Genomic DNA, 23,037 nt, shown 5'->3' on the forward strand with positions numbered 1-23,037 from the left:
ACTTGATTCAAAACGAGTGTGGATGAGCCTAAACTCTCTGTAGAGACGTTAAAGAGAGTAAGATGCTTCTCAGAAAGTGTTAGATACCTAACACAAACCATAGACAATGGTTTAGTTGAGCTGATTGTAGCTGAATATATGGGAAAGATACCTCTTTTCTATGAACTGCCTGTAGGGATGGTTTTTACATATGCAGAACTCTAGTATGATTTTTTGGTGCCTATGAATTCCTTCTGAGCAGCTTTTGGTACCAGCAATAAACACTGGAGGTGTATAAGCAAAGCACTTGACAATCATCATTTCTGCAGACATGGAGCTTATGCCCAAGCCTGGCTCAATGTGCATCATGGTGTTCTGGGTATTACCAATCCACTTGAACATCTAAAGTTAAGTTCTTCCTTCACTGAGGAATTTCTCGTTGGAAGTTCCTACAAAGAACATCCTAAATGCAACAGAAAGTAACATCTGAAATGAGGCATAGCCCTGTCAGCTACAACAAAGCTGCCAAACTACAGCAAATCACCAAGTGGAATCCTCATTAGGTGTCTCCAGCTACATTAGATTGTTCTAGTGTTTTTACAACTGAGCTGAAATAAAGCTAAACTTCACAAAGATTTTGAGAATCATATAATCACTAAGTAGTGAATCATTTTTGTGATTTTTTTTAAACATGCTACATAAACATAGCATTTTTTTACAACAAGAAGTGAAATATTTATTCAATGAGTCTCTGACTTAGATTTGCTGTCTTTTGCTGTCTTTGTTGCAGAAAATGTGCTATAGCTAACACAAAAGCTATTATTTTTATAGCAGCTCAGAGATGGTTTTAGCTTAAAAAATATCACACATAAAGCAACAAACCAGCTACATCAACTAGTAATATTTAGAGATCACCAAGAACATTGTAAGACTAAAGTGATTATTCTTCTGCTTCAACACAAGAAAGAGGTAGGAAGAAAATTTAACACCAGTGACAAAAGTTTGTCAATCACTCTTAGAGTCTTTTGTTGTTGTTAAACAAAACATTTGTTTCTTGGGGGAACACATTACAGTGACAACCAAAAATCTGTTCTGATACAAATAATCTAGATGTTCAAGGCTGATGATGCCTAGCTTAGATGCTTTAAGCAAAGCTGAAAGCATTTTTTTTTTGTATTTTTAGCTGTCCCATTTTTTTTTTCTAAAAATTTAATCCTTATAATAAATGTCATTTTCACCCTTTCCTTATATGAATGCTTGTATAAAGAGACTGAAACTAATCAAAATTACTTGTGATTGCCCTTACACATGCACGCATATCATGTCTCTCAGATCACCACAGTCTTTGCAAGGATGTTTTCCAGTATCTCCAGTATTTAATTCTCAAACCTCTGGACTCTACAGCTCCCTCTTACATCCTGGAGGACAGACACAACACCAACCCTTGCTGTCACCTCCTGAAGCTGACTCACAGTCATCCCTGTGCTGACTGCCCAGCAGACACACAAAACGACACAGGTGCCTCTTGAGCTTACAGGGAACTTTCTGCACAGTGTAGACACCAATCTTATTTCTTTTTGCTATCCAGCTGTTCTGTAAAAGCTCTGTTTCTTTGATGCTTTTTTTGCCTTTTGGTTATTGACTGCAAATAGCATGACAGATAGAAAAATGGACACTAAACACAATCTTAAGTCAGGAGAAAAATAAGGAGGGTCTTCAGGAACACCATGATTCTTAGCAATAGTTGTATTTTAAGAAAAAATGAATTTTGATATTGGCATCACCTTTCCCATCCTGCTCACCAAAGCTATAGACTGGCATAATTATATATAAGTTATACATAACCAATATAAGCCAAAAGTTATTCATAGCTGAAGACTGATGCAGGTAAAAAACTATCTGTAATTGTAACTATTAAATACAAGATGAATTTTAAACTGTTTCATAAAAGAATATTGGAAAGCTAAATATTTTTGATAGTGGCAATGCCTTTACCCATTAGCCATCAAATTGTAAGGCAGAATAAAAAAATCAAATATTTGACATATTTTATAATCAGAGTACTCAGGCATAAATGAACAAAATCCTAAAATATGGCACATAGGTAAAATTTGGCTAAACTGAAAGACAGCAGGTAAAATAATTGTTGATTAAATGATCTGAAGAAATATTCCAGATAAGATGACAGGATATACCATACCAAACATGGGAAGAACTTACAAAGATAATATTAAGATTTATAAATTGACCAAGAACACAAAGTATGGCCAGTCACAGAAACTATTATTGTACCAAGTGCCTTGCTGTACCATTACAGAAAACACCATAATTTCAGAGGCTAAAATTCAGCAAGTCCACTACAATCACCTTCTCTATCTCTGTACACGGCAAGCAACAGATATTACTTGATTTGAAGCATGGCAATTAGAGCCTACCTTAAAGCATTTTCACTCACATAATGCTTTTTTTTTTTTTTTTTTTTTTTCTGTTTTATCAAATTTCTCATCTATTGATCAGATATCAAGTACTTTCAATATCAAATAACCTTTTTTTCTTAACAAATTGTTAAAAAGTAATGAGAAACAAGACAAGAGAAAACAAGTTAATACTCCATGAAACTATGTACATATAAAATTTTCGAAAGATCTTGAATGCAGTTATAAAAGAAAATAGTGCTGAAAATTACACATGGCCTTAAAAAGTAACAATGTAAACTCAACTAATGGGTATTAGCTGATTGCCAGTCATGAATAATTGAAAATTAAACAAACTTAAAGGATTATGAATCAACAGAATTTACTAACTGGATCGTACTCTATTGATTTTCTGGCAGCTGAGGACCTTGAGATTTATGTTTATGGAGCACAGGGGTATCAGCCACTCTCATTCATACATCTACTCTCTATGTGCTTTTTTCTTGCTTTCCACTGGAAGGGCTTCATTGATATTAAGAGTTTTGCAGAAAAACTGTTATCAGTAACAGAACTCTAACAATGCTGAAAGTTTACATAAGTAAGAATTTTCAAAAGAGAAAAAAAAAAAAAAGGAAAAAAAATCAACAATAGTGTTTACATAGTTTGATTTTGATTACGAAACAATGTATTTTTGTAACAGTGAGCCAAGTTAGAATATCAAACACATTTGAGAAAAAAATACAGATCTAATTACTAAGTATTCTAACAAATATAATTTATATTTATTTATTTACTTTGTGTACAACCTATTACTTCATGTTTGCATGGTTGATGCTACTAAAATATTCTGTCTCAGCATTCTTTCTCAAAAACTCTTCATAAGTCAGTCCAGAAACATGTCCTATAATATTGCAACACACTTACTAATCCATATTAGTAAGTGGATTGATTTACTAATCCATACTACTAAGTCAAATAATATCATAAATATTACCTTGTAAACAGGTAACACCCTGATACAATATTTTGCAGACAGCTCATTGACCTTTTTGCACTCAGACTCATGGCAGTTACCTGTGACCTGTCAAACAGATGAAGGCAGTCATGCTGACTTATAAAAACTTTAATTGCTTGGAAGCAGCTGATTAGAAAGAGTGCATCTCTCTTTGCAGTATCTCAGTAAAGCAGGAATCATCAGAGCTGCTAATTAGTATCTCATTATATAACCAAGAAAGATTCCATTTTCTGCAAAATACCACATTGATTTATTGACATCAAACTATGCTGAGTGGGCCCAGGTATGTGGCTGAGATAAAGATCAGTTTATGAAGGTGACAGTATTTAATAATGGATTGTAAATTAGAAATGTATTAACTGATCTGCATATTTGGTATTGTAGTTAAAAACTCATTAATAGAATATGCAGTCTTTGTTTGGTTTATTTATTAATCAAATAAATTGTATTTGTTATTTCAGAAAGAGTATCTTCAGTTCATATAAAAAGAAAAAGAATACCCTCAGACTCTTTCTATGTGTCAGCTTGCATTAAAAGAGAACCTTATATATAGAACTTTCTGTAGAATAACTTTACCTGTTATCAAGAGAAAATTCACTTACCACAGGATGTCATTTCATCAGTTTCATCTCCGCAGTCATCCTCCCTGTCACATAGCCATGATGTTGGAATACAGCGTCCATTCCCACAAGCAAACTGGTCAATTTGACATGTTCTTGCTGTCAAGACAAAACACTCCAAAAATGCAAGGGAAATGGACTAAATCTGTTAGGTCTTTTGGTGCATGACTGTATGTAGAAGTTGCAAATCTCTCCTGGCCTTTCATTTTACTTTGTCTGACTAAACATCATTCACCTCCTTTGATTTCAGACAAAATTGAGGTAATCTGCAGGACCGTGTTCTACCTCTGTATTGTATAGTTCTTAGTGGTTTCCCTGTGTTGAAGAAAACACTCTTTTACACGTAAATATACAAAACTAGGTGGTAGAAGAGTAGTAATACTTGATAAAATAAGAGTGCTAGAGTTGAAATAAACAAAAAGCAGGGTATGAAATATTCTAGTTTGTAATTTGAATCTTAAGTCTTTTATTTACAAACAGTTTTTCATAAGATAAACAATGATTACTGGGATTCTTATTTACACAGAAAAAATATAGTGTGTATAACATGCCTGGCTTTACTGTTCCTGGAATCTTTGCATTTGCAAATACGAAACTGTAATGATTCATTAAAGTATACGATGTATGTCTTTTCTCTGAAGAAACAAAGATCATTAAATGAAATTATACTATGTAACTACTGAAATGGTTTTGAAAGTTGATGAATATCATCAATCATCAATCTAACATATAAAGCTGACACTATTTATGTGTTTATTCAAAATGTGAACCTGTAACTACAATGCCAGTTATAATGACGCAGACTTTGGTTCCAGATTTAAGCTTTGGAAGTTCATTTATATTTGACTGTACTCTTAAAAAAGACTCATATATTAGAAACCCTAAAAATCAAGAGAGTATTTTTTCATTTGTTATACTCAGTTAACCTTTTTCTTCACAAAAATAGCCCCAAACAAAATAGAATACAAGCTTAAAATAGTTCAAAGAACTATTCTAAATGTGAATAGCATTTGCCAGTGCAAAAATAAAAGGAAAAAGAACACAAAATTCAAGGGATTTTGCACCCAGGGATGCAAAGCATGGTCTTCAAATCAGACTCTTATTCTGCAATCATACAATTGAATATGAAATGATATCAAGATACATTAAGATCTGCAGTAACACTGTAATGGTGACATGGACTTTAGAGGTCTGTATTTGTGCTAAATGTTTTTTAGCCAGATCACACAAATAACAAGCAGTACACAGAAAAGGAAAATTTAAATCAAGCAAACTGAGTTCAGGTACATGCTATCACTGGATTTTAATTTAAAATGGCCATCAGCTTATTGATGTCTGATATTTTGTACATAATGATTGTTTAGCGTACACTACTGACCAGCAGCAACCATCACTTCAAGATTTGGAACTCCATGATTTATTTTAGTGGAATTAGTAAACAATTTTCTTCTTGGTATTTCCTTATAAATCTATTATATAGTTAATAAATTGCAAATGCAAATGAAAACAATTTTCAAGATACCAAAAGGAGATTGAGTAAGAAATTATGGTTTTGTCAGCATAAAATAAAATTTACTCATCACAGCTTGTTAACAAACAATTCTAACTGCCAAAAAAGATTTAGTAGGGACAAGTATGCAACTAAGTAGTGCTTTGACAGTCAACTTATATGGATAGATTAAGTGCTGAATTACTTTGGAAAGCACAGTCAAGCACAAGGATTAAGTGAAACATAATTTGTATTCCAGCCTTAGGTGCATCAACATCTGAATTAATTTAAAATGGCAATAATCAGATTACTAAAAGTAGACTGGTTCAGTTCAGCTCAGAGCAGTCCTGAATAGTTTGTGGAGCTGGAGTTAAGTAAAGTTTTTACCTGCACAGGTTTTATTTGATTCATCTTCATTATTACCACAATCATTAGCTCCATCACAAAGCCATCTCTTGGGAATGCAGCGATTATTTTGGCATTTAAACTGATCGTCAGGACAACTGTGATTGACTGGAAAAAGAAAAACAGAAAAGCATTTCTCCTAAGAAAATGATCAGAAAAGCAGCTGAAAACAGTATATTAAATTGTACTTAATGATGATGTGGTTAGCATGGTTATCATTGCTACAATATAAAAATAGTTCAGCAATGCAGTCAATAAAAATTTTTGAGTACTTAAACATAAATTAAAAAATAAATAGGAAAGAAATTCCTAACACACTGGTGTCAATATGGAAATTATAGTAATTATAGTAATGACTAAATGACAAAAGGTAGTAGCATCTTACACGTACAAATGAAAAGACGTTAAAAGTGAACAGAAAAAAATATTTCCAAAAAAGTGCAAATGCAAGGTGTAGCCTGCATGCCTCTAATATATAATAGATTAGAGCTTCACGTTATTTGAGCTACAGTAGTTAACACCAGCTGAAAATATAATGATAGCTATCCAACAACAGTTCTGTTTCAGGCTACATTTGGTACATGGAAACATGAAGTTGAAGGTTTATCAGAGAATTTAATCACCTGAGAATTTCAATAGGCTTAAAACACAAAGGATACATAAAAGAACTTTTATTGCCCAGCTGGTAACCTAGTAAACCTATACCATATACATGACAGGGTACATGCATGGGAGTATAGCACTCAAATGACCTGGACTGGATGCACATATCCATCACATTTGCTAACAGATGTCATCTCTTGTAATTTGCGTTATATAATACTAAAAGATATTTGCCTAAAATCACCTTGAACTGAACAGGAAATTTTACATATTTTCTTCAGTGTATGCAGGACCTAATTTGGGGTGGAACAGGGCTATATATTTTTTTCGGAATAAAAATAAAAACATTGAAATATAATGGAAAAAGAAGATTAAAACAATTTTTAAAAAGTAATACAGTAAAAATTGATCTAAGGATTTATGTTGCAAAAAGTAACAAAAACTGGTAAATTGTTGGATCCATTGTTTGCCATCAAGCTCACATTTATATTCTGTGTAAATAATATTACAAATATAAAATCCTCAAAGAAATATATATACATTATATATATAAAATTTGACAGTGATTTAGGTATAGATATATGGCAACATGAATAAAAACACCACACGTATCAAGAAAAAGGCAATTTCACAATAGGTTTAAAATGACAAAAGTAAATCTTTCTAGAATTGTACACAATTTTTTTTTTGTTTGCAACTGAATACTTCTCTCACATGAGCCAAGTTTATCAGCAGCCAGATATCACCAAATTTTTATTATGTTACACTAAGGAAATGAACAAATATGGCTCCAACTATCTTAAAATTTAATTGCATACATACATACTTTAGCTATCTTAAATTCTAGTAAAGTTGAATTAACCAAAATAGTATAAACCATAAAATAAATACATTTGCTTAAACTTGTTAATTTCTAGGTAACCTATACACAGATGTTGAATAGACCTTTCCCTCTGCATAAGTCACTGACTTTGCTGTAAGCCTGGGAAATTTGCTACTCATCATTGAAAACTATCTAATTTTTAACAGAGGGCTAATTCTTTTTCTCTAGTACAAATACATGGATGCTAGAGGATTATGTCTAACAAAACAAATTTCAGACACCTTTTCTTTTAAGAGTAAAGGAACAAACACTTACTAATAAGTATTTAAAAAAACTCAAGACTACCTTAAAAACATGAGCCACCTGAGAGCATGCCCAAATTCCAAAATGAGATCCAAAACAGTCATTGCATGTTTGGAACACTAAGTATGGATCTAAACATTCAGTATGCCGTGCCTAGACAGAATACATTTTTTTTTTCAATTCACCCAAAACCAAGTCAGTACAGGTTTATTTATTTACATGGAACGTATGTATGGGAAAAGAAAGACAGGCAGGTTTCTTAAAAGCAAAAAGAAAGAGAAACACTACAAAAATGTTAATATTGGTACAAATCAAATACGAGTAGGAAAGCACAAAAAGATCTGAGTGCCTTGTCTTGATGGCAGTTTACAGATTCTCAAAACACCCACATAAGGACAAGGGGCAGTTTATAACCAGACAGAAACAAAAGGCAGACTGAAGTCACTGAGTGAAGATACGGGGAATACACAGAACAGGAGTGGTGCTGGAAGACGTTCCAATACAGAGAAAAAAAAGACAATCAATGTCAGATTCTGAAGGGCAAAGATGAAACATTCAAGAATCCTCACAGGGTTCCAGGAAATATGTTGAGTATTCAACTGCCATTACGGCTTGTCCTCCACATCATTCACAAATAATCTTGGTAGACTACAGGGACACATGCTACCTGAGGAACTGGGAACTGGAGAATGAATACAAGTTAACTCAGTTCTCAGTTTTGATTTAAAATAGTGATCCTCTGTGAAGTTTGGCATTAGGCTTTGTTGCATTAGCAGGGCTTTGCTGCCACAATATTGCCATTTCCTTAAAAAAGGATGTCATTGAGTTGCTTTTAATCCATCTAAAATGAGGTTTGCAAACTGAAGCACATATAAGCAAAACAAAACAGAACACCAAAGTGAACAAGGATGTAAATTGCTAAGCACATATCCAAAATATTATACAACAATGAGCAGAGATTTGAGCAGGTTATAAAATGTGTTTGAAATGATGCACGCTACTATCAATGGCCATATATATATCTCCTTTTTACTTACCAGAGAAATTCAGGTGTCAAAAAGTAAAATATGATGCAGTGTAAAAGTGACAAAAAATCTGATATTCAAGAGTGAAAAAGGTACCTCACAAACCTGTTTTTGCTAGCTACCAAATATCACTGGAAGAAGGAAGACTCTGAAAGCACAAAAATTATGTAAATACTGCTGACCTCCTTTTCCAGATGTGACAAGTATGTATGTTCTTCTTCTTTTATGCTAATAACAGGGTCTATTATTAGCAGATCTTGCTCATCTACACAAGAGCAATAAACTATACACAGTTTCAAATGCTGGGTTAAAAAAATAAATAAAAAATAAAATAAAAAAATAGAATCTCATGTTCTCTTCCACCTACTCAGCCATCCACAGTCTCTTTTTTTAAAGTTTAACATATATCTGGAAACAAATGGTATTTAAAATGAAAAGACATCTTGCAGGCTTATCCTTGACATTTCAGTAGCTTTTATCTTTGACCTTTCTACCTATTCTTTGCATTGAAAACAACACAGAGTGAGTGTGATACCAACAGCACATGAACCCTTCATGAGTGTTTTGTGTGGAGGGTGCAAGCATATTTGAGATAGAGATTAATTAATAATCTGAGCAAAAAGGTATTCCAAGTTGTATTACACTTATGAAGCAACCTAGTTTGCAATCTGACTGGCAAATAAAAGTGCTATCACATGTGATAAAAGTAAAAACGAAAGACTTTTTTAAAAATCTGACTTTATTATTAGATACATAGATATTATTTTAAATGGTATTTAAGGCTTTTGCTTATATATATTTAATGAGTGTGTATTCTATTCATAACTGCAAATAGTTCAGGCTAATTAAAAAAAAAATCTATTGAAGTTACTATAGCAACTGTTGAAAAGGGATTACTGCTATCATAGTGGACTCTTTAACTATATGTCATGTACAGGTTTGGGACCAGATTACGATTTCATTTATATCTGTATAAATCCCTTTAGTATTACGAGCTTTGATCAATGAATTGGTCTAAATTACACTAATTTAAATGAGAATCAATTCAACTCTGCCAAAAGATTTTCCTTCTCACTCTTTTTATTAGTTGAACTCCTTATTTAAGCACAAGAATCCCCTGTATTGTAATGTTAGTAAGCACTACAGTTCAGATCAACTGGACAAATGTCTTGACAAGAATTAGGATTTAAATCAGTACAACTACTACATGGAACTATCAAATGTAGGATAAAAGAATAATTGTCTATTTAACAGCCATGAAGAAGAAGACCAAGGGATTACAAAGGATGACAAACTCAGTATGTATCAACATCAAGCCTGTGTGAAACAACCAAGATTTACCCAAGGATATATAAACACCACTCTCAATCCTCACAAACAAATTCTCTTAGCCTCATCATGTTCATAAAGACCTCAGCAGAAGTTCATACATCCAATTTTGGACACCCAACCCCAAGGATCATTTGACAACGTTCAATAAATAGCAAAGAAATCTAAACAAACTAATAAACAAAATTAAAAAAAAAAAAAAGGAAAAAATAAAAAATGAAAATAAAAAGAACAAATTAGAATTGTTTTGTCTCAGAGAGAAAAGAATGAGAGACCATGACAGAAGTTTTCAGACAAAGAGAACAATGCTTCACAGCAGAAGAGTTCATCATGTCTACAACTGATAGGAAAATAAGTGATGAATTTTCATTTCTGTAAAGAACACTTGGTTTAGGGAAATGATCTAATGATAGAAATAGGCAAGCATTGCAACAAACTGAGGAAGGAAAGAGGAATTTTCACAGCTGCAACTCTCCTTTCCAGGAATGACACAGATACATAATTGGTATGCTTTCTACTATTCTCATTTCAACACTGGGACTCAAAAGTAAAGATAACAACAATACTATAGCTCTACTGAAACTGAATTTTTAAAGACAGATTACATCTTGCTATAACTGGAAGTACTGTATTCTTTCTTCTTATATAAATAAAACATTATAGAATTACAGAATCCTTTAAGGTAGGGAGGGACTTCTTGAGATCACCTAGCGCAATCCCCCCACTCAGGCTGGGTCAACCAGAGGAGGTTTCCCAGAACCACGTCCTTTTGAGTTTCAAATATATCCGTAGATGGGCAACCCGTTGCAATGTTTGACCACTCTCACAGTATAAAAATGTTTTATTGTGTTCAGATGAAATTTCCCACTTTTCAATTTGCGTCGATTACCTTTTGTTCAGCATGTGGGCACTGTGGAGATGTGTTTGTCTCTCATCTTCATTCCCTGCCATCAGGTACTGTACTTCACCTTGAACTGCCTACTAAGGCAGCTGTCAAGGTGAGGTTGACCCAGCTTAAGAAGGTTGAACTAGAGACAACCTGAGGCCCCTTCCAACCTCAACTATTCTATGACTGTATTTAAAAAGTGCAATAATTGGAAACAAAGCAAAAAATCCCTACACAGAAAGAATTAGAAATGACAATGCCAAAATCAAAATCATTATGACTGACATACTGCTCTTGTACTAAGCTATGAAACTAGTATGAGTGTCATTTAAAAATACTACTATTATTATAAACAAGAAAATGAAAGATTTACATAAATGACTTAAGGATATTGCTTGTGCTTAATACAGATGTATTATTTTGTTTCCAGATTTTTAAATAAAGTATGAAATGTGGGTTAAAATTTCAAAGAATACATACAGCAAATTTCAGAACGCTCATCACTGCCGTCCAAGCAGTCATCATCCCCATCACAGCGCCAGCGATCCTGGATACAGCGCTTATTGTTGCACTGAAACTGTTCAGCTTTGCACAGCTGTGGTAGCACTTCTCCCTGTTTAACTAGGAAAAATATCCAAGAGGCACATGTAATATATCAGCTTGATACATACAGATTTTTTTTGTTTGCACTCTTCAGAGAAGTTTTTAATAAACTTTTTATTTTTTAGCTAATACATCCTGAAACCTGTAGCAGCATGCAGACCTGAGTGTATAGCTGAGATAGTATATTTTTAACAAATGGAAGAACTCATAACAGAATGGCATTTTTTTTAATTAATGCATAAGATGATAGTGTAAAAATACCCATATAAAATATTGTAATGCCTCACTGACAATGAAAAGAAAACATTCTCACAGACAATCAAAATTCTGTTGCACATTTAAAGGCTAGAAAATGATTACTGAAAAGCTGATTCTTGTATCCAAGCAACAACTCAAACACCTGCATTATGCACTGGTACAAACTCAGCAAGAAAAGGATAACATTCTATGGCGGTAGAATTAAATAGCAAGCTACAAGCTTACTGGTAAATCCAGACAGATATATTTCTCAACATAAGGTTCAGAATCTTTAGTGTGTAAAATACAACACATCCCTCTATGACCCTATCAGGAACACCAAAGTCTTTGGAAAGAGCTTGGCACTGAAGTCAGATGGGAAAAAAAAAGGAGGAAAGATGCTTCATTGAGATCTGAAAGTGTCTAGCCTCTCTTCCTAATGCTTACATTCCATCTTACCAGTGGTAAATCCACCTTCCAGTATTTTCTGCTAAAAGAAAAGTTTTCTTTAACAACAGAGATGGCTCTGCCTGCCATGCATTTGGGTCAAATTCACGGTAATTGTAAACTCAATAATGTTCATCGTGCTATGAAATAATTCTTTTGCTTTACTCAGCTGTACCAGCTCTATAGCTGGAGAGCTTTGTAAAATTTCACACACTACACTTAAAGAACAAAACAAATGAGATCAAAAAGATCAATCAGAATTTTAAGTTACAAAATAGCGTGTAATCTTTTTTTTAATTATTTTTTTTTTAATGCATATACTATCTGATATTAACTTTAATTTTAAATTCCATGTTTTATTATTAATATATATATGTTTTGGTGTTTCAATGAAAATGTCCAAGGCAGAGATGAAAGGAAAAGATGGCAAAATTTGCATAGCCTACATGCTATGTATATAAATATCTGCTTGATGGATTTTATGAACAGCTTGAGAACTAACATTTTCTATGCCTGATTTCAACTAAAGATATGAAGACCATATAATAATCTGAAACCAGTTCATATAGATTATTAACTTGAAATTTCCTTGTATTTCTGATATTTTGTAAAAGAGGTAAGTGAAATATTTAAATCCGTTAACATATCAGACGTTTTAAAATATTTTCCAGTGAACTCTTTAAAAAGCTTACTTGTGCAAGTTGTACTGTTTTCCTCCAAAAACTGATTATCAGCACAGGCACAAACTCTTCCTCCAGGAATGGCTAAACAAAGAGTACTGCAACCTCCATTGTTAACACGACATGCATTATCACCTGTAAAAGCAAGAAAAGGAACTTTAAAACTAACAGCCATGCTAGAACAAGTTTTGTTTGTATGTTTGTTTTTATTTTTCTTTTTTGAGTATGTAAGCATTTTAAGATCCTTTGACTATTATCCTCTCCATTTAGGGAAACATTATTCTCATAGTTTGATTACTACAGCTTATAATAGAAAAATAATTTCAGTTACAGGTTGCAATAGCTTGTAAGAATAAAAAGCAATTACATCATTAGCTCATAGCACTTTATCTCACATTTTAGGAGATGAATAAATGTTGGAAACTATTTAATATGTTACATCTACATGTGCTGACAGATTGCCATGAATGTAGTAGTTTTAAGAAATCCAACAGTATATATAGAAAGGTCTGAATTATAATTGCAGTTGCACATGTTCAAACAATGTGACTACAAATGTAGACTAAGAAAAAAAGAGAAACAGAAATTAGAAGTACATGTATAATGAGATCATGGCAGATAGAATTCAAGGCAGACATTCCACTACTCTTTGATGAACACATCTGCTTTTCTTTGCTTTCTTTTCCCCTGTTGTTTCTTCCCAAAAGCCATATGCAGTTCACACAAAGTTACTGACAGCTGTCAGGTGTTCTAACATGCACTGCTGCATACTGGTGATGATACTGTGAAAATACAGCTGAGTTTTAAGCATGGTGACAAGGTATCTATGAGATGTCCTGTAAACCTAAAAGAAAACTCCACCATTTTAATGTGCTGGCTATTACGGCTGAGCAAAGTACACATTAAAGTTATATCTGTACTAAATAGCATTGAGAATTGAGATAAATGGTGAAATTTCTATTTTCTGTTTTTTTTTTTTTTTTTTTTTTTTTGGTTCATGTACAGGATCAAATGTTGCAGGACTGCAAACATCTTAGTTTCCGATTTTCTGTAGGAACCGTGGAACTGGAAACACTGTTCTACTTGTACATGTCAAAAATGATAGCCCAATAGGCTTGACATTTTTCTTTTTGAGATCTATAGTTATTATTATTTAACACAGACCACTTTTAAAACAGTATTTTACTTATACTCATTCCTGATATTTAGTTTAACGCTTTCAATCTCTGGTAGCAGACATTAGATAGAAATATGTTCTCACTAAAGAAAGCAAATATTCAACACTTATCTAAATTCCGTATGCAGTAAACAGATTCCAAAGTTTTCTTCAGTAAAATACAAATGTAAATTAAATTGTGTGCATTTTCTAAACTCTATCTGTACTACTTTATGGCTTTCTATCTCATTTCTCTACTCACACAAGCAGCATAAACAACCTACTCTTCCACTATTCTCAAAGGCCACTGACTTGGATTCTGTATAACAGCACCTGAAGATCTTACCCAACAAGAAGTAAATTAGTATTGTATGTGCATGAGCCAATGCATACATATTATCCATTCTGTTTTATATTTTCAGTGTCTCTTTCACACACAAGAAAAACAGTAATAAACACAGAAGAAATACAGTTAGTTATACTAATTTGGCTCACTGTTAATAAGTACAAAATGATCAATTTTAACATCAATGGACTGAAATATTAAGAAGTGTCTTTGTCATGCCATAACCAACATGGAAAATATTACTTTGTATTAAAGCTTTGAGAAATTATATCTTATTAATACCTTGCTGTTTGCGCGGGTCATAAATCTGAAGCCCAAACAAAGGTGGTCTCTCACTTCTTAACAGTGTCACATTTCCTGTAACCAGATCCAACTGGAAAATAGATCCATTCATATAATCTGTCCAGTAAACACGATTTCCATGATGCGATAGTCCAAAAGGATGATTCAGATCTTTTCCACTATAGACTACCTGCAATTAATTAGTGATCATTGGCAAGGCTAAAATAATTATTTTTTCTTAGCATACTTTACAGTGAACATAAAATAGAAAACAGGAAAACTGAGACTAGGAGATTAGCAATATGTGGATATAGCAATTTAATGCAATGACATTAGTGTAAAGCTGTTCTGTGCACCAGCAACAGTTAACTTCATAACTTCATATACATTCATTTTAAATGGATCCTAACTAATAATGCATAGGATTGCAGGTAAACATACAATTATTATGATCAGTAAAAAGATATCAAATATTTGCTTCTTCTAAAATGTTGCTGAAGTCCTCTTCTCCTATAAACAATCAATCTCATATTTCAGAGTGACTTTTACCTCAACTAGGTTTTTAATTCAGCACTCCTGCTTCTACCAAAAGCAAAGAACAATGTGTATGAGTTGCTTATTTTTGTTCAAGTGTGAAGCAAAGAGCAGAGACTACTTATTTATTTTTGCTTATTAAATTCTCCATTATCTTGGGTTGGGGTAACTTAAAAACAAAACAAAACAAAACATGCCACTGTTGGTTCCCATAACAGCAAAAACTATTTTTCTCCACAGATCTTTTGCCTCTGGTTAATTAACATAAACAGAAGTACAAATTATTGCCAAATCTTGTCTCTGTTTTATAGACTGCAGGAATGTAAACCCATGTCTTTGCTATAGATCTAGTCTCAGGGCTCGCTAACAAGAAATACAACTACACAAGAGCTGTCTGATAAAGAGGAATAGTTTAAAAATACTTGTAATTCCTACAGAATTAAAACAAAACTTAAAAAAAAAAAAAAAGTTTTAATTTACCATCATGAAAATTGCATTAATTTGAATGATTTAAATTATAAAGACATAGAAGACAGCAAAATTGTACATCATCTACTTCTGGGAATGCCGCCTTTATACTTCATCATAGCAGCTGTTGTTTGGGATGATTAAATTTCAGTATTCTTCTGTTGGCTGGGCTACTTCCTTGAACTAATGCCCAATAGTGTATTTCTATCTTGCCTCTAGAAACAGTGAAGCAGTTCATCAGATTCTGTACCTTGTCTCTATTTAGAGACACATACCCAAGAGAATAAATAAACTGTTAAAATACTACTGCTTTGAGGTGACGAAACAGCATCTTGCTTTCCCCTTCAATTTTTCTATTTGGGTTTGGAATGTATTTATTTATTATTAATTTATTTAATGGTCAAAACACTTCAGTTAACTGCTTTTGATAAAAATTAATTCATCAGTCAATCACCCACCAACTACTGGTGGAATCAATTCAGAAATTCCCCAGCCCCCAAGTCTTCACTATATCAACACTTACAGAATTAAAGATGCTACTGACCCAGTTATATTTTAACCAGAATATCCTGGAATAAATAACAAAGGACCCAGCATCAAAAGCAAGTATCTTCTAGTCATTTTTGGATGCATACAATTTACTCAGACGTCTCCAAAGTTTATTTAAATCACAGGATTATGTAAGAAAACCTTTAAAAATCAACAACAACAACCACCACTAACAGAACAATTCTGTGACACTTCAATATAAAGCCTGTAAAGACAGGTGCTTCTTATTATTCAGCAGTTACAGCAGGAGGCAAAAACAGCCTCTCTCACTAGTAATCCATGTGTAATTCATGGCAGCTGTATTTACTTGTTTAGACCTGTTCTGTCCAGGAACTTTCCAACAAGTCTAACATGGCAAGTAGACAAAGATCTTTGATTAAAATTGCCTTGCTGCCAGTACACTTACCCTCCTGCTCCCCCCATTACAGGACCATAATGGATTTGGAGCAAAAGTAAAAACACTAAATGTAAATCCCAACCTAGCTATTGCGACAAACTGCAACACTACTGCATTGATACAGGTTTAAGAGCAGATAATCCAATATACTGATTTTAAAAGCAGTATGTGCTTGCACAGGGTCGAGTACCAAGGAGAACGGTGTCTACAGTCACTATTTTCAGTACTAGAGATCTGTGTATTGGTCCTATCATATGGACATCATATGGAGGGAATCATGAATAAAGGACGAGTGAATTTGTGAAAAAAATGCTTACACGGAAGTAAAAGGACTTAATGCCAGCCACTCTCTACTAATGCCAAAGAAAACATTTCAATTGTCAAGGTACTAATTTTATGAAACAGATGCTAAACCTCCCCCATTTGATTAGTTTCCAGTCTAAAGCTTCATCTGTTTTCCATATGTCTATTCTGTGCTTGTTCCTTCTAGAAAACAACATAGGACTTCTATAAAGATTTGTATCTAGGTAATACAGCTATTAGTAATAACTAAAACAATCTCTCTCTATCGTTGACTGTACTTGTTGAGTGTTTCCTCTCTACATAGTACTGCAAATGTTCAAATAATGTCCCAAGATTCATCAAAAGCAGTAAAGCCAAACGAAAGCCTTGCTCTGGCAGAGTCAAAAGACTTTTTTATTATTATTTATTTATTTATTTATTTTACTGAAAAGCTCTCTGTAGTTTGGTAGATCAATCCAGATGAAATTCATTGTCACATTAGAAAAATATATTAATAAAAAAATAACAACTTTTGTGTCACTTTCTAAAGTAAAGATGAAAACTTTAAGCTATATTTTATTCTTCTGCAGGAGACTGCCAACATCGCTTGTTTCAACAGAAATTACACTGGACATGCCACAGGGTTACAGAGACTTTAAAAAGCTTGAAAAGTATTTTTAACATAACACAATAAAATCCAGAGAAAGAGCACGCCTGTGGCAAAGCAGCAGTATTTTTCTTTTACCTTTCTGTCAGTTCCATTCAAAAATATCCTTTCAATGTGATCATAATAGGCATCACACCAGTATAACACATTGGCATGATAGTCCAGAGTTAAACCATTTGGCCATAGCATCTTTGATGTTACAAAAATCTGCCGACTGTAGCCATCCATCCATGCCTTCTCAATTCTTCCCACACTGTCATCTATTTCATCTTCTTCCCAGTCCGTCCAATACATCCAGCTATGAAATCATAAAAAATGAACATTTAGATACCATTTTAATCATGTGAATAATACTGTAGACTTTTAACGGAAGTTTGAAACAGTATACCCACAAGCCAGAGCAATTTTGTCTTTTGCAAGTCTTTGCATGCCTTTCCACTGCTATATGATATTTAATTTCCATGTATTCTGGATGCTGCTAAAATGACACTTAAGGATTTTTTCTCATATTGTAATGAATTACACAAACACCAAATGGACTGACATGAGAAGTGAAAAAATTAAGACCTTTCTTAATCACACCAGAATTATGATTTTTTAATCAGTATTTTACTGACTTTGTCATGAAGTTTGAACTTTAGCTGTTGTGTAGTTTGTGGGTTTTTGTTTGTTTATTTGTTTTTAAGTCTAATTTGCCTTTTGATGCGAAGCTGATTATTTTTTTTTTTATTATACTTAATACTATGTCAAAAAGCTTCAATACATGAATTAGTTGCACTCTAGTTGAATAGCTACAGGATAACCTTGATGTTCTGTGAACTTCACATCCCACGTGAAAGCAGCCAAATTACTCTGAAACTATTATGAGCAGTCTATCCCTTACAAAAGTATTTAGAAATAGATGTCTCTATTTAACATGATTCTAACACGAAGAAAGTTGTATTGGGTTCTTTTAGTATCTTTCCAAGTATATGCTAAGAACATAAACAAATTTTTGATCCATGACGCTTACAAATCTCACTGTATGTCTAACTCAAAAAACACCACATTTAACCACAGAATTTTAAAACCTATATATGCTGTAAAGCTCAAGGAAAGACACAGGCCAGTACGGAATTTATACTGAAGGCCAAAATATGTTTTATACCTATTTACACGACTGCTAAAGAGCAATTAATGAGCTTTCCCCCGTTAACTTTTTGTCTGTACTTATTCTAGTTATCATGTCATAAACTAAAACATGCTTACAGTAATGGATGTTTACATTAACGTGCTTTAATTGTATCTCAAAATGCAGTTAATACTTCTGTGTTGGTTAAATCAAGACTAATATTTTCTAAACATAATTAGAATGCCATAATAAACGCTATCCCTCAGGAAAAGCTTCCATGGGAAGCATGATCATGAAGGGCAAGTTATTTTATTAGAGAAGTGTTTTATATAATAGTCCTTTCCAGATAATACATCTTCATACACTATTTCCTGTGCCATGCATTTACTGAGCTGGAAAATTTAACAAAGTAATTGTAGGTATGGTTATGGTTTGTGGTCTGATTTTACATTCTTACTATCTGACCTTAATTAATTATAGCCTGTCCACAGTCACTTCCATTCCTCAAGGACAAGCTCAAAAGTGAAAACCTGATAGTGTAAATACATTCTAGTACTAGAAAAACAGCAATCAATCCAGCCACACTAGAGTTACCTGCCTAAATCATTCCCCAGTGACAATTTTCTGAATAAATGTATCTGAATTTTTAGGTATACCACAACCATAACACACTAATATAATGTTCTTTTTATTATGCAGCCTATCACAACCTATTATATTAGTAATGAAAAATACCTGTCTCATTTATTTTTGTAAACTAATGTGTACAAGGATATGATTTTAATTAACTTGAGAAATAGAGACTTAAAAAGAGAGAAATAAAGAAGAGTATTATAAAGTTCACCTAATATTAAAAATACATACAGGTCTGATACACTCAATTTGTTCAAGCAAAAAGTGAATCACATTCAAATTAACTTGACATAGGTTCAGCTGTGTCTGAGCATACACATTCTTCTCAAGGCTTCAGGCAAGAATTCTTGACAGGAATTAGAGATATACACTAGACTACTGCAGAATTTTAGACTACCATTTGGCTATACAGACCCATCCTAAGCAAAATTCAATCCTGTATTTATCCTATAAAGATATGAATTAAACATGATAGACTACTCCATACCCATTGACAGGATCAACAACAATTCCTCTAGGGTGGGACATGTCTCCCTCCAACAAAGTTTTCCGACTCTGAGCAGCCTTTTCCAGTCTGGCTACAGCAATTGTTTTCCTGTGGCCATCATTTGTCCAATAAAGATTATTTCCAATCCAGTCCACTGCTATGCCTTCTACATTATCGAGATCTGAGAGAGAAGAGAGGGGCAGTAATAAAATATTAATATTATACATTCATGTTCTAACACTATCCATTAATGTCAATAATGGACAATATCTTATACATATAGCTAAATTAGATTATTTTATTGAATTAATTATATTTGCTGAATTACAATACTGAAGTTTGCTGTGTCTGTCAGAATTAATTTTTGCTGAAGACAACCTACTGGCCATAAAATTTGTGTATTAGGCCATAAGCCCTGCATATGCTAACTGTAATCAGACTCAGACAAAACACTATTTAACAAAATCCTACTTAAGTCTTAACTTTAACCCCAAATTGTTATATCACTCGAGTCAGGAGAAGCTTTGAGGATTAACTGTAGTATTCCATCTAAATTATCTTGTTTTTACACAAATAAAAAAATATCATTATTTAAAACAAACAAACAAAAAAAAAAAAAAAAAAAAACAAGCAAAATATACATTGTATATACATTGACCATGCAAAGGACAGAAGCAAGAACATGACGACAGTTTGAGTAATTCTCCACATCTACGTACAGGAGCATCATTAACACAGCAAACAATACACATGCAAACAGTGTGCCCCAGCAGCATCCCCACCTCTCAGCGCCCACAAAACACCTTTACATGTAACCAGCCCTTGACAATCCCATTAGTTTTGGGGCATGCTTTTCTTGCTCCATCTCAACTCAACCAATGCTTCAACACTGCCTGCCACCCCCACCCCACCACCGTGTGGCAGCTGGGGGTGTCCTTCTATTGCTGGGTTCCCAAGGTTTCTGGGTCTGGTTGTGAGCACCTCAGGGTTGTTCTGAGCCAAACACCAGCCACCAGCAAGAGGAGGCACATGAAAGAGGTCTGAGACAGGCCCAAGTGGTGGTACCCAGTGGTTACCTGACTGCCACCCACCCCAGGGTCTTCCCAAAGCTTTGCTCACTGTAGTAGTCTTCTGAGGTAAAACTGTAGGTGGAATCCCTCGTCCTCCTATATCACTCCTACATGATTTGGCACAGCTCAGCTTGATAGTCTGAGTTATCTTTACCACAACAAAATTGTGCAAGGCTAATGCCATACTCTAAAACTTTCAAATTTCATCACAAAAGATGCCTCCCCATAATACAATTAGTAAGCACTAATGGAAAGGCCGTACTTACTAAGTTTAATAATTTCAGCATAACTATGAGGGTTTTTTTGCAACATATCAGACCTGTTTTCCTTGGGACAAACTCTTCACCAATACTATTTTTTTTTAGATGACAAACACCTTTACTGACGCTCTAATAAATTATTCCATTCCCCACAAGAAACCAGTGAAATTCTTCATAACAGATGGGAATGTAAGGCACTTGTACCTAGTCACAATATACATAACTTATTTAACAGACTGCAAAAAACTTACTGCTTACTATAACCCATAGATAATGTACAGGGTACCATCAAAAACACACCAAGATAAAATATGAGTTTTATCCCAAAAATGAAATATTGGGCTTTTTATAGACTTGGATGCAATAAAAGCATCTATAAAAGGTGTCATATTACAATGCTATTGAGATTATAATGACAAGTGACTTCACAGTCCTTTCATTGAACAATGTTTTTTAGAGTTATAATGTCACTATATCCCTATCAAGTTGCTTGTCTCAAACAAGTTAACAATGTGGGATTAGAAGTCTCTCTAGTGTGTGTAATCATTCTATCCCGAGCATATTGCCTATGTTAACTTTAACACTTGTGGAGATGTATGTAAATGGCGGTGTATGCATGTAAAGCTGCGATGTATTTCACACTTTTTTTTCACAGTTTTTTTTTTTTTTTTTTTTTTGTCTGATTTCTAAATTTAAACCTTGAACTGCAAAATACACTGTACCACTGCAGTGACCTGAACAGTAACAGGAATTAAAGATATGTAACATCTAAAGCTTCCTTATTTAGATGAGATTTTTATTTTATATTTTAACATGGGAACTGAAGCTCAAATACAAATATAAGATTTTTAAAAACTCATATTTCTAAAGGCAACAATTTGCCATATTGGTTTTAAATGTATAAGAGATTATAAGCACAGTATGCAATTTCATACAGAATGGCCGAGCTCCATTAATATCAGTTAAATCATGTGCACTAATGTTGCCTAAAATACTACACATAACACAAGCATATACATTTTTTAAAATAGTTCTTCTGTATACCAACCAGCTAGATAGACAGGTTCCAAAGATCTGTGTAGACTTACCGTTACCTTGTTTAAACAAAAAGTTAGCCTTTGCCCATCCTTGCTAATATTTCCAAGTTTTCCATGATATAAATCATTAAGGCTTACAGTGACCTCAAATAACATCAGGGAGTCAAAGAAATGTTTTTTTTTAAAAAAGGAAGAATAAAAGAGGGAGAGTGTGTGTTTGTGGCGGTCCAACTGAACAATACTTAAGTCCCTTTAAAAAATTTCTGGTTTGTTCCATTTTTTAAATTTAAAAAATGTATTTAAAAAGCAAGTCTGAAACTTTTATTACAGCATTTTCTGTTGCTGATGAAAGTACACTTACTGCAGTTGTGCCGCCAACTGTGGGATAGGCCTTGCTGTGGGCTGTCAAACAGTTATCAATACTACACAGCAGTTTATTTTCCAAAGTGAAGAATAAGAAATCACAGCTGAAGCTGTATCGGAAATCAAACTCCAGCAGTGTTAGGTGCTCAGCGTTCTCAATTGCCAGTCAACAGCTTGTAGGATCAGGCTCTCATGTAGGCAAACTGTAATTATCTGAGTTACAGTGTTGTTTGAGCTAGCATAACAAACTTTTCTTGCAAAACCTGATAGTCACAAAAAATGACAACTTCTCATCTGAGAAATGACACAGATAGAGCTCCTTAGCAGCATGCTGTACAGAGCGAATATTAAACCACCTCCTGACACACCTGATTTTCTCCAGTAGCCTTCCACCAAGGAATGATTTAATCTATCCCTGCTGAGCTCTTGAGAGCTGACAGAAATAAAAGCTGAGGTGGTATGGCTGGAGGCCATATTAATTTTTAAAATCATGATAAATACATTAACAAGTGTTCTTTAAACATTCCTTAAAGTTAT

General features: G+C 33.6%; 1 protein-coding gene across 1 annotated transcript in view; it reads right to left on the reverse strand.

Moving 5' to 3' along the window:
• Window positions 1-23,037, reverse strand: part of LRP1B (LDL receptor related protein 1B) — a gene marked incomplete at both ends in the record, with an annotated part of 666,837 nt that overhangs the window by 220,963 nt on the left and 422,837 nt on the right. Inside the window, 7 exons of the mRNA XM_082763005.1 lie at window positions 4,011-4,127; window positions 5,905-6,030; window positions 11,372-11,512; window positions 12,871-12,993; window positions 14,643-14,832; window positions 17,618-17,837; window positions 19,771-19,951. Coding sequence (XP_082619131.1) covers window positions 4,011-4,127; window positions 5,905-6,030; window positions 11,372-11,512; window positions 12,871-12,993; window positions 14,643-14,832; window positions 17,618-17,837; window positions 19,771-19,951 — 1,098 coding nt within the window. The remainder of the gene's footprint in view (window positions 1-4,010; window positions 4,128-5,904; window positions 6,031-11,371; window positions 11,513-12,870; window positions 12,994-14,642; window positions 14,833-17,617; window positions 17,838-19,770; window positions 19,952-23,037) is intronic.

This window comes from Aythya marila (genome assembly GCF_965140915.1).
Source record: "Aythya marila genome assembly, chromosome: 6".
NCBI classification, from domain to species: Eukaryota; Metazoa; Chordata; class Aves; order Anseriformes; family Anatidae; genus Aythya; species Aythya marila.